The following is a 12,856-nucleotide window of genomic DNA, read 5'->3' on the forward strand; positions in this document are numbered from 1 at the left end:
TAAAGTAATCTAGAGAATAATGTAGAACCCTCGTATGCATCAAGTGTAACCATATATATATATATATATATATATATATATATATATATATATATATATATGTGCATATATTTTCCTTTCCAACTACATTCATTTACAAACAGGTGGAGAGAGTACTTAGCTTTGATATGTAAGTTTTGGAAAAAAAATTTAGTTTTAAATTAGCATTTTACATTTGGACTTCCCAACCTTACAATTCTAGCATTTTACGGATGGAGAGAGTACTTAGCTCGCCTGAAAACGATAGGAATATCCTGAAGGGGAGTATAATATTTCTTTATATTTAAATTTCTGGTCATTGTAGCTTACTTTATATTTCCAATTAGAAAAGTGATTAATAACGATATGGACGTAGTAGTGATAAGGAAATCTTGGCGACTAGCATCCTACCAGCATATGCATATGGTTTTAATTCCTTATTGTGTAACAAAGTAATCAATTAGTGTAAACTAGAAATACTTGATATATAAATGCAAATATTAGATTAGTTGGCTAAGACAGTGTACTCGACCCCTTGCATCTGCGTCTGATCCCCCGTATATAAGGACGGTCCCTCAGTACGTATAGCCCAGGGTGGGGGGATTAGGGGTTCAGCCTAAAATCTCTAAGCCCACCCGAGCCTATCCATATAGCACCCCTTCACATACGGTAAATTTAGTCTATCTCAGTTTGAAATCTTAGGTCCGTTCCTGCATAATGGTTGTTGCCTCTTCTACTACACGGTTATAATAAAATATAATTTCTCACTAAATTTTGCCAAAAATGGTCGTCACAAATATAAATGAAATTGATACAGACATATATCAGTCTATAATCTATAATTAACGGGCTCCCAACTTGTACCTAGGGACCCAAATTTAAGACAAGGTTGCCTTTAAACAAATATTGGAAGTGAGTGCAATAATGTTGGCAGTATAATGACATATAGTACTCTGTTATAACAACCAAAGCTCCCTTTATTCCCTTACAAGTCTAAAGGTGACATGAAAGCTGAGGCCCTTATATACACAAGTAATCAAGCTAAGTGCTAGCTCATGTACCCCTCTCTCTCTCTCTAGATCCCTTCTCTTTATTCTATGTTCTGTGTCTTTTTCTCTCTGTTTAGCATGTTGGCCATACTTTCCTCCCATGGAGGACTCGGAAACAAAGCACACACTCTCTTTCTACCTTTGTTCTTGACAATAGAAATTTTATCCTTCTCAAGCTTATTAGCAGAAGCTAACCAAGCTTCTTCACCATCCCATTTCTCCAAATTCTCTAGAGGAGGACCCTCCAAAGAAGCCAACAATAATATTCTATCGTTTTGCAAACATACGCCTTACCAAGCAGCTTGTGAATCAATTTTCATCTCCTCATCATCCAAAACAAGTACTACTTATAAAGAAGCCCCTCAAACCCTTGAAAATCTCTTTGTCTACTCAATCGACTTCTGTTGAAGTGAGTCTCCTAATTAATCAAGGAGATTTATTTCCTTGATTAATTAAGGGATTTACTTTCCTATTTTATAGATTTATTTCCTTGTAATTAAGGGATTTACTTTCATATTTTATATAGTTGTCAAATCATTGTATAATTAGGAGATATTTTCCTAATCCTTTACTAGATCTAATTCCTTGTAAAGGACTCATGTGAACTCTTATATATACCTCCTTATGGAGAAGAATAAAATAAGAACCTAACATATTCAAAACCATATTCATATTTTAGCATGGTATCAGAGCAATCGATCCTCGGTTGTCTCTAAATTCTCATATCAAAATTTCTCCTCCCCTCCTATTCAAGGGGGGGAGGGGGAGTGAAAAATGATCTATTTCTCTTTCTCATGGAGATTTTGCCTCTTTCTTGACTCTGACATACCCTTCTCTTCAGGGGGAGAAGAGAATTGAAGAGAAGTTTCTATGTCCTTTAGCCGTGTTCACAGGGTTTCTGTGTTCCTTAGCCGTGTTCACAGGGTTTCTGTGTCCTTTAGCCGTGTTCGCAGGGTTTCTGTGTTCCTTAGCCGTGTTCACAGGGTTTTTGTGTCCTTTAGCCTTGTTCACAGGGTTTCTGTGTTCTCTAAATCCTCGTATCATCGTATCGCATTCCTCATATCCTCGTATCGTATCCTCGTATCCTAAATCAAATTCCTTGTTTCAGATTCAGATCTAAACCCGAATCCCTCGTATCGAATTCCTTGAAACACGAACCCGTATCCTTGTATCCTGAATCCCTGAATCCTGAATCCTGAATCCTGAATCCTGAATCCCGAAACCCTGAATCCTGAAACTCTGAATCCTGAATCCTGAATCCTGAATCCTGAATCCCGAAACCCTGAATCCTGAAACCCTGAATCCTAAATCCTGAATCCCTGAATCCTGAATCCTGAATCCCGAAACCCTAAACACACCCCGAAACCCTAAACACACTCTGAATCCTGAATCCTGAATCCTGAATCCCGAAACCCTAAAACACATCTTTTTTCTCTTATTCTTAAATCCTTCCGCTGCCATGGATATCGTTTCCTAACCCAAATCTGAATCCGAATCCGAATCCCAACCTTCCAACCTGAATCCTAATCCAAATCCGAATATGAATCCGAATCCAAATCCAAATCCAAATCTGAATCCGAATCCCAACCTTCCAACCTGAATCCAAATCCAAATCCAAATCCAATTCATACATCAAATTCCTCAAATCAAACGGTCGGTCACCGGTGGAAAGCGACCGGCCCCCCTTTAGTTCTTCGAACACGGAGAATCTGCTTCAAAACTACCAGTCGCCAGTGGAAAGCAACTGGTAGTCAGAGAAGCTGTTTCAAACTGACCGGTAGCCCAAAGCAAGCGACCGGTCTCCCGAAGAAAGCGACCGATCTCCCGAAGAAAACGACCAGTCGCCCGAAGCAAACGATCGGTCGCCAAAGACTCTGCCTGAATTGCATGGATTATCGACTTGGGTGCTACGAATTTCTTGACTCACTTACCAAGTTGGGCATTTGTGACGTATATGCACCAACTTGAGGAGGAGTGTTGAAGTGAGTCTCCTAATTAATCAAGGAGATTTATTTCCTTGATTAATTAAGGGATTTACTTTCCTATTTTATAGATTTATTTCCTTGTAATTAAGGGATTTACTTTCCTATTTTATATAGTTGTCAAATCATTGTATAATTAGGAGATATTTTCCTAATCCTTTACTAGATCTAATTCATTGTAAAGGACTCATGTGAACTCTTATATATACCTCCTTATGGAGAAGAATAAAATAAGAACCTAACATATTCAAAACCATATTCATATTTTAGCAACTTCAGCATAATTAAGGCTCATTTGGCTCGAGCCCTTGCCTATAACTTCACCATTTCCCATCGTCAAAATGCTCACCAACCCCACTTGCTTGGTGGCATCAACGACTGCCTTGAGCTGCTCGAGGACAGTATCGATTCACTCGATAATGTCATACGCAAGCACGACAAAAGTACTAAGAGTAGCACCTATGGCCATGTTGACGATGATGTCCAAACCTGGCTTAGTGCTGCTCTTACCAATCAAGAAACTTGTCTAGAGAGCCTTGAGAATGACAAGTCTAAGGTAGACAAGTGCCTCATGGAGACTTCAGCTAAGAACTTGAGCCAATTCATAAGCAACTCCCTATCGCTTTTCATGATGACTAGTAGAGCTAAAAACACAAACCCTAATGTTGTCGGCGGCCGGAGGCTGTTGTCGGATGATTTTCCGACATGGGTCTCAGGCACAGAGAGGAAGCTTCTAGAAGGTTCTGTGGATGAATTGGAAGCACATGCCGTGGTGGCTTTGGATGGGAGTGGCACGCACAAAAGTATTGGTGAGGCACTTGGGCTGGTGGCCTCATTGGAGGAGAGTGGTACTACGGGAGGCAGATCTGTAATTCACGTAAAAGCTGGGACTTATCAAGAATACATAAATATACCCACCAAGCAGAAGAACGTTATGTTAATTGGTGATGGATTGGGGACGACGATTATTGTGGGAAGTAGGAATTCGGAAGCTGGTTGGACAACTTACCAGTCTGCCACTGTGGGTAAGAACTTATATATGAATTTCCGTCCTCTTTTTTAAATTTAGTTAATTAGGGGTATTTTAGGAATTAAAATGGCTTTTAGGGTCCATCGATAGGAGAAATTATATAGAATATTATGGTAGTATGGTCACGTGGTACATCTTGTACACGTGTTATAATATGGGTGGACGATATGGTTTATTTCCCCCCATTTTAGAGAATAGTATCTATAAATATCCACTTATATTATAACACGTATACAAAATATACCACGTGACTGTACTACCTTAGTATTCTATAATCTCTCCATCAATAAGTTGAGTATGGTATTCTTTCTTTAAAAGTTTTTGTGAGAGGTGGGCGAAATATAAAGTGGGTTAATGGAAAAAACAAAAAAAGTTTTTGTGATATAGCTTAAATGAATTAATATTGTTAAATTAATTACTAATCAATAATGTTATTTGTACTACATTCATTGTTGACTACCTCTCTAATAGAGTTAGAACCCACTAGTGTATGTGGGATCCACTTGTATTAGAGAGGTGGTTAACAATGTGGTCAGTAAATATGATCCAAATAGCAACAACTTTATTGGGATTTTTGTTCCTTGCTATGATAGTATGACAACAAAATATACTCTTATTTTACCTTTTCAATTTATTTACTATATACCTTTTTGGCAATAAATTTTACTACTGCGTATTGAAATGGATTTACCTCTAACTATCAAACAATATGCTCCTTAAATATTTATATTCCTCAACACAAGGGGACAAAAATGATGATAAATTTGGACACGTTGTACTTCAAATTAATGACATACAAATGTGAATTTCAGCTGCTATGGGTGATGGATTTATAGCACGCGACATAACATTTGTGAATAGCGCCGGCCCTGCAAAGCAGCAAGCTGTTGCTCTCCGAGTTGGTGCAGACAAGTCAGTGATTTTCAGATGCTCCATAGTTGGCTACCAAGACACCCTCTACACTCACTCCAAGCGCCAGTTCTACAGAGAAACCCAAATCTATGGCACTGTCGATTTCATATTCGGAAACTCAGCTGTGGTTTTCCAAAACTGCAACATATTTGCAAGAAAGGCTGCATCAACTGGCCTCAAAAACTTCGTCACAGCACAAGGCAGAAGCAGCCCAGATCAAAACACAGGAATTTCAATCCACAACTGCAAAATATCAGCTGCATCAGATCTTGCTCCAGTCAAATCCAACTATGAGACATATCTTGGGAGGCCATGGAAGCAGTATTCTAGAACAGTACTTGTTATGCAGTCTTATTTGGATGAGTCAATAAATAGAGCTGGGTGGTCTCCTTGGGCTGGTGGGTCTGCCCTAAAGACTTTGTATTATGGTGAGTACTTGAATTTTGGGCCTGGGGCTTCAACTTCAGGTAGGGTTCAGTGGCCTGGATACCATGCTTCAATTACATCAACTGCAGCTCAAGGTTTTACTGTTGGTGGTTTCATTTCTGGGAACCTTTGGTTGCCTTCCACCGGGGTGTCTTTCGATTCTGGATTGATTGGCTGAAGGGTAGCGATTTTGGCACTCCTCGTTTAGCTTCTGGCACTACCACAAAAATAATAAAACACTCAGTTTGGAGTGCCGAAGCTAAATTATTAGGAGTGACAAAATCACTACTCTTAGGTGAATTGTGCATTAATATAAGCTCCTATTTGTATTTTGTTAGCTGTGGTGTGAAACAAAAGGTTTGGTTACTTATTGATTGTAGTAGAATTGTATTGTGATAGGCCTAGGATTGTGGGGTCTTAGTGATTTGGGCATTGGCCCCCTTGAAACAAAGGAAAAAGCAAACCCACAATGTTAAAAAATTAAGACTCTTTGTTCATGTTTATTTTTAATTAACCATGTTAATCCAATTTCAATTTCTTTTCTTTCCTTAACTTAACTTTGGCGTCTCATTATTTGCCTATTCTCTAATTTTTCTCTTTTATTATCATTTTCCCACAACAGTGTGCTTTTCTCCATTATTTTCTCACCATTCCTCTCCTCCTTACCATTGCCTCCATTCAAGGATGGCACATCTCCATCAATTTGACATTATGGCATGTTGATGTCTACATGTCTCTTCCTCCTGGTTTCGGACGAAAAGGGGGGCGTGGTTCGACGAAGAACATTTTCCATGAACAAACAAAGCACATTAAAATTAATTAGCACTATAACACTTGATTAGTCAGTCAATTCTTGTTCACCAAACATTGAGTTTGTCACAATTTGAGACTTCACTTGGAAAGTTGGGTGTCATTAATTTAAACTGATCAAGAAGTCACCAAACATTGATGTAGGATGAAAGAAACGAAAAGAAAAAACAACTTTTGTGAATTGTGTTCAAGACAAGAAGCAGGAGCTGCCGACATCGGATGTAAAGAAAAGATTAAATGTAACACAAACACAAAAGCATTAATTGATAAGCAAGTAATGAAGATTAGATTAGAGAAAAAGAAAGGAAGGTTCTCTCATTAGACAAGTGGGTAAGTGAGCCATGTGCTATCATGTGGTGGTTGGCCCTTTTGTGGGTCCACAACCGCACTTCTCCAACCTCCTATTCCTTCGAATTGAAAGCTACCAACAGAAATGGGCAAAACCATACATAGCACCGAAAATCCCACGCGACTCATTCACTGGCTTATTTTACAAATATGCCCTTCTTTATGCAATAGCCTCTCTTTTTTAGATTAAAATTTTATATAATAATTTCTTCCCTTATAGTGTGTTTATTAATTAGGAATTGAATTCCGCCTATGAAGGGTTTCTGGGTTTACGAACATCAAGAAATTAAAAAGTAAGTGGGGCTCATACAAAATCAATTCCTAATTTTGGAGGAATTCAATTCTTGGGTGGGAGGTGGTATTCTAATTTCTGGATACTAGCTCATTAGGAATTTATCTTTTTTACCCATTATATCCTTACACAATTTTAAAAACTTTAAATTTGTCATCTACTTTAAACCAACAACGAGGACATTTTAATAATTAGCATCACTCCTACCCCCATTCCATATGGTTTAGTAAACAACTTCAAAGGAATCCGAAATCTAACTCTCCTAAATCCATATGGTTTAGTAAACAACTTCAATCAGAATCCAGAATCTAATTCTCCTCAATCCAACTCCTCCTCAATTCAATTTATCTTCATTTCAATTCCTCGTAATCCGATTACGTATTAGTAAACATGCCATTAAGATGTTAAAAAACGAGAGTATATTATTAAAACAAAGTACAAACTGAATGAAGGCAGACATTGCCTCAAAGGATTAAATGAGCAAGCTTTAGACATGTTGATTTGGTCATCGGAATAACCAGCAATCCACCTTCCCCGTGAGACCGTTTAGAAAACTAACTTATTTAAATTGGAAATCTCGACCCACATCTCAACTATAGTATAGTATGAACTTGATTTAGTCTGAAACAAGTTAGTTATCTTTTTTATAAAAAATTTAAAAAAATATATAAAAATTATAGGTAGTCTAAAGTGTGTTTCTTTTTTTTCCTTTTGAAAATCATAGGATTAGGAACATTCCATCTCACCCTTTTGTAGCTTGCGTGATTCCCACGCACCTTAGTGGATATAGACACATGGCATGCCTTTATAATAAAGATAATTAAAACAAAACAAAAAGTTAATAAAGTTCTTCAACCCACCACTCATGTAAGCCTAAACTATTCCCTCTTTCTTCACCATCCTTCCATTGCTCCTAATCTGTGTGCTAATTAGACTCTCAGAGCTCATCAAAGCTTATGCCTTTTGTCATTGCAAAGCAAGCAAGAGGCCCTCCAATTGGCCATTGCCTATCTTTCTTTCCTTAATCCCATAAAGTCATTTCTGTCAGAGCTACAGATAGTCACTTATAGGATTTAGATCCCCCACCACCACCACCAATATATATATATAGAGAGAGAGAGACAGAGAGAGCTCCTCAGCTCACCTTCCATGAAAAAACCCTAAAATTTTATCTCCTCACCATGACTAGTATAACTACAAGCGGTGTCACCTTAAACATCAAATCCTGCAAAACCAAGTTTGCTCATAGATTTGTTCGATCCCTCTTGCAAATCGGAAACCATGCTCCACCCAGTTCATCGTCGTCTTCAGAGGAAAAGCTGATCGAAAAGCGCAGGCAGAGAATAAAGTTAGCAGCTTATTCATCCATGGCTCATGCTGTTGGGCCAAGGATGAACTGGAGCAGGGCTCTTCTCTTTAAGCTTCGAAACCGGGCCAGCAGGCACCGTAAAAAAAAAAGGGTTGTTGTGATCAGAAGGAGGACTAAAAAGGCCTCAAGATCATCCCAGGGATCGGTTCCTGTGGATCAAGCAAAAAAGCTTCGGCGGCTCGTACCAGGGGCCAAGTCCATGGATTTGTGCAGCTTGCTGGAGGAAACTGCTCACTACATAACATGTCTTTCCACCCAGATTAAGGTGATGCAGGCTTTAGCTGATCATCTTTCTAAATGAGACAGAAATCAAAGAAGTGGATGGAATGAAATTATTGATACATACAGATGATACAGGTGGGTGTTGTGTGGGCGGTAAGTATATATATATATATATATATTATACAAATCACATGGATTATATATAAAGTTTTGGTTTACTGCATATGCTCAAACTCAAACATATATGTAGTTATTTGAATTTAAAGAAGGATGATGTAAACCCTGACTTGAAATTAATGTACGGATTGAATATTTTGTATATACAATATTCAAACATCACATATACATAAACTCTGACTTGTATAAAGTTAAAGCCAGAGGCTCTCATTTAAGTTAACATCTCTCTCTCTCTCTCTCTCTCTGTGCATGTGCTTGTCTATGGATTGTCTTCTCTGTGTGTTTCTTACATAAGCGACGCAGGTCTCAATTATTGCACATGATCCCTACAGCACGCAGGTAAATATGAAGATATATATTTTTTTTTTATGGAAAGAACAATATGAAGATTAAGAGGGTGTTTGCTGCACGTTTCTTGCTACTATAATATGAACATCCACTTTTCTTCTATCTGTTAATTGGCTACCAACTATGGGGTTTATTGCTACTATACGGTGTTTGGTTCTAATTTAATTATTCAATTTTACTAATTTACCCTTATTATAGTAGTTTATTTTATATTTTTTAAAGGCTAATGTGTAGAATCCTTTAAATTGCATCACATCTTTTAATTTTCCTTGATTCCCAAGCGCTCAAAATATTTCCAACAAATATATCAAAGAAAATTAGCATGATTATTAAAATCATAATAATATCTAGAAAGATCATTAAAAACTCACATTGATTTTTCTTCTAACCAACAACCTAATTCATGGGCCAATGGTTCCATATCCCACTCTTCTTATTAGTATAAAATGGAATTGCGCCTCTTTCCATTTTTTTTTCAAATCATGTAACATGTCGACATTCATTAAGCCTGGTTTGATATCATCATAGTTCTTGACGACTCTAGTAGCTTATTATAAAACAAAATTATCATTTGTTTACCTTCAATTTATTTACCCAACGATTCTCATGTACATCATGCATATTTATAAGCATCTCATTGTTTTGAGGTATCCCTCTTTAAGGGCTTTCATTTCTCTTCAAGGATAACATTTTTCAAGATGAATTGTTTAGAGAATTTGGATCGTAACGTTATTTATCAACAAGGTTTTAATTTTCAACCTCATCTCCAATTTTAGGGAGTTGAGTATTTAGAACTTTATAGATGTTACATGCTTTAGGCATGCAACATCACAGGCCGCTTTGTTGAAAACACGAGGAGTAAACTTAATCACACCATGCCCTCAATAGACATCGATATTCATGTTCTCCAAGAGCATGTCGATGAGGATAGAATCAGCCAAATTCATTGGCAGAGCCAGGAATTTTTTAGCAAAGGTGCAATTTTGAAGACTAAAAGCTTCATAAAAAAATATTGAATAAAATAAACAAATCATAATTGATCATGGCTCGAGTCGTGCGTTGCGTAACCTTTTTCTCCTCGAGTTTGCTACTAAATACTAATCATAAGAGCCAAATCAGAAAAATAAAATAAAATAAGAACTAGATTACTAAAAAAGCGAAGAACAAAAATGAACAAAAAAATGAATAAAAGAAGAAGAAATGAATTGGCGGCCAAGAAGGAAAAAACAAAAGCACAGCACATGAGACTTACTTTGGGTGAAGAAGGAAAAAAACCATAGCAATAGCAAACAAATTGATTTCATTATTTTGAAAATCCTTTTGTAATCCTTGTAAAATAAGAAAGAAAAATATGTTTAAAGACTTTTGAAAGCCCACAAAATGAAGGCCTAAGCATGTCTTGGAAGCCCATGATTGCAGTATGGGTTATTTTTATAAATTTAAAAAAAAAAAAAATTATAAGTCTTGACCCGAAACGACGTCGTTTCGGTAAGGACTTTAAAAAAACGTTAGGTGTGTTGCGCAGCGCAACAACCAGACTATGGCTGAGTTATTTTGTCAAACATGCGGAGTGCACCATCACCAGCTGAGCAGAGAGGCAATTTGAAGCACCCACAATGGTTTTTCCAACGAGGGAAGGTGCAGCTCCACCTCCTTTGTGCCTTAATAGATTCGCCATTGGCCAAATCCCCCACCTAACTCTCCCTCCCTCCCTCCTTGAACATGGGAAACAAATTACTAATCTTCCAAAAAATGCCACTCCTTTTACTTAACCTATTTTTCTTGGACACCCCTTTTTCCCTTTTTTAACTTTTTCTATCCTCCACATTGAAATTTAGAAGAAGAGTACAAGTAAGAGCTTATCTTCATGAGTGCTGCTATTTCTACCCACTGTCCTATTTTCCCACCCACCTTGTCTTCAAAATTTTAAAGATAAATTTACCCCTTTATAAAATGTCTTATAAGGACTTAAGGAAAAAACCTCAACTCACGTAACCCACCTATTCTATAGTTTGACAAAAATTTAAAAAAATAGAAAGAAAGAAGAAAGCGTACGACTCCTCAGTGCTCAAAACTCAATTCTCAAACAATTTTCTTCTCTCTTCTATTTATTCAATCAAATTATTTACGAAGAACAAAACAACAAGAGATGAATGACGAAGAGAACAACTCCATCGAAAAAGGAAGGAAATCGTAGTGAATAAAAAATATTTATCCAGAATATTTTCAGAAGCTACAAGTGATGAGAGAATAAAAAACTAAAAGATCCAGAAAATCAAAATATTAGATTAGAACATTTAGGGTTAATTACAATTTAGTTCCTTGTGGTTATATCCTTAAGACATGTTAGTCCCTACCTTCTCAATTTTAACAATGACATACCCTAGTCTTTCAAATTTGTTACAATGTGGTTCCACTGTTAGGGTTTTTGTAAGTTGTCCCATTAGTTGCCTACGTGGCACTTATGGGTCCCACTTTCGCTAGTTTTGAAGTCCTTCCAAGTGCATTTTCGGACATATTTTTTTTATTCCCCCACCCAACCCTCTGTCTTGAACTCATGCCTACGTAGCATGGGCGGATTGGCTTGAAATACAAAATTTTAAATTTTTTAATTTGAACTCTTCGTCTATATAGCTTGATAGAAATCCAAATCCTTCATTTTTCTTCGTTAAGTTAGGAAATCCAGAATGAGTGAGATGTGTCAATGCTTTTTTGCGGTGGGTTTGCTCGACTGGAAACCTCTTGGACCAAAGAAAATCCAGGGAGAAGATTCTAGACATGCTGCAGTAAGTTAATTTCACTAATTTCTTTGTTATTTGGGTGTTAGGGTTTCAAATTGGAAGGATTTTTTAATTGGGCAATTATTTAAGTTATTTACCTCATGTTTAGCAAAAAGGGTGTGCATATTTTGACTGGTTCGATCCTTAAATGTGTGTACGGTAAAAAATGATCATTCATGAGTTGTTGAATATGATAGCTAGATAAGGTTGAGGGTGAACTGAGGAGGTCACACATGAGAGAGAAGCTACTTTAGTTTTTCATCGTTATTGGCATCGTTATTGCTATGCTCAGCAAATGCAAATGAACATAAGGGTTCAAGTGGAACGAAGACAATACTGGAACTTGCTTAGTAGTTTTTGTTGGTTTTTGTCTAATGCAAGTTTTTTTTAGATCATTAACTGGTTGTAATGTTGCTTGATGGTTTATTTTGGTATGAATGTATGAAACTGTGGGTTGTATGAAATGGCAAATTGTAAAATCACTTTCCTTTTGCAAATTTTGGAAAATCACATTCCTTTTGCAAATTTTCCAAAATAAGTGCATGACATCTAGTATTTGATGGAGGTAATATTGTACAAAATAAGAGAAAAATAAGAGTTCATTGATCTCATACTCATCCTGCTAACAAAATAAGAGTGCATTATATCAAACATTTCATACCAAAATGTCAAAACAATCTAGGCTCTAATATAGTTTGTCCATAACCAAAATACAATCATACCAAAGCCAGACAACAACCTCTAACATTCATACCAAAGCCAAAAAAAAAAAAAACCTCCAATATAGTTTGTCCATAACCCAAAACCCAACCAAACCCTAATTGATCCTACACTCCACTTTGTGATTCTTGGATAGAAGCATAATTGTTGCATCTTGTGTTGCTACATTTAGCCCTCTTCCTCACAACTCCAGTTGGATTGCTTGAATCTACTGATGATGTTGCTGCAGATTCTACTTTTCCTTAAAAAAAAAACAAACAAAGACAGAATGCTATCACCTATTATCATATAACCATCATCCCAACATGCAAATACAATTGTAAAGTGCAATTACCTTAAGTACTTTAGCTCTTTGCTTTGTCTTCTCTCTCAA

General features: G+C 36.8%; 1 protein-coding gene and 1 pseudogene across 2 annotated transcripts; both read left to right on the top strand.

The window, feature by feature from the left end:
• Window positions 1-1,130: 1,130 nt before the first annotated feature.
• LOC110774479 (putative pectinesterase/pectinesterase inhibitor 35 pseudogene) lies at window positions 1,131-5,974 on the top strand (annotated as a pseudogene). The gene is made up of 3 exons (XR_015832895.1): window positions 1,131-1,451; window positions 3,339-4,074; window positions 4,892-5,974. The product of XR_015832895.1 is annotated as a putative pectinesterase/pectinesterase inhibitor 35 pseudogene (transcript).
• A 1,730-nt stretch (window positions 5,975-7,704) lies between these two features.
• On the top strand, window positions 7,705-8,855 carry LOC110774476 (transcription factor IBH1). Its single transcript, XM_021979018.2, has one exon. It carries the CDS (start codon window positions 8,049-8,051, stop codon window positions 8,535-8,537), a length of 489 nt encoding a protein of 162 aa, XP_021834710.2. The 5' UTR covers window positions 7,705-8,048; the 3' UTR covers window positions 8,538-8,855.
• Window positions 8,856-12,856: the final 4,001 nt, after the last annotated feature.

This window comes from Prunus avium, chromosome 1, assembly GCF_965620075.1.
Source record: "Prunus avium chromosome 1, drPruAviu1.hap1.1, whole genome shotgun sequence".
NCBI classification, from domain to species: domain Eukaryota; kingdom Viridiplantae; phylum Streptophyta; class Magnoliopsida; order Rosales; family Rosaceae; genus Prunus; species Prunus avium.

Bases quoted from the DNA above. Each gene is read 5' to 3' on its own strand.
- LOC110774476 (XM_021979018.2), top strand. From the start codon at position 8,049: ATGACTAGTATAACTACAAGCGGTGTCACCTTAAACATCAAATCCTGC.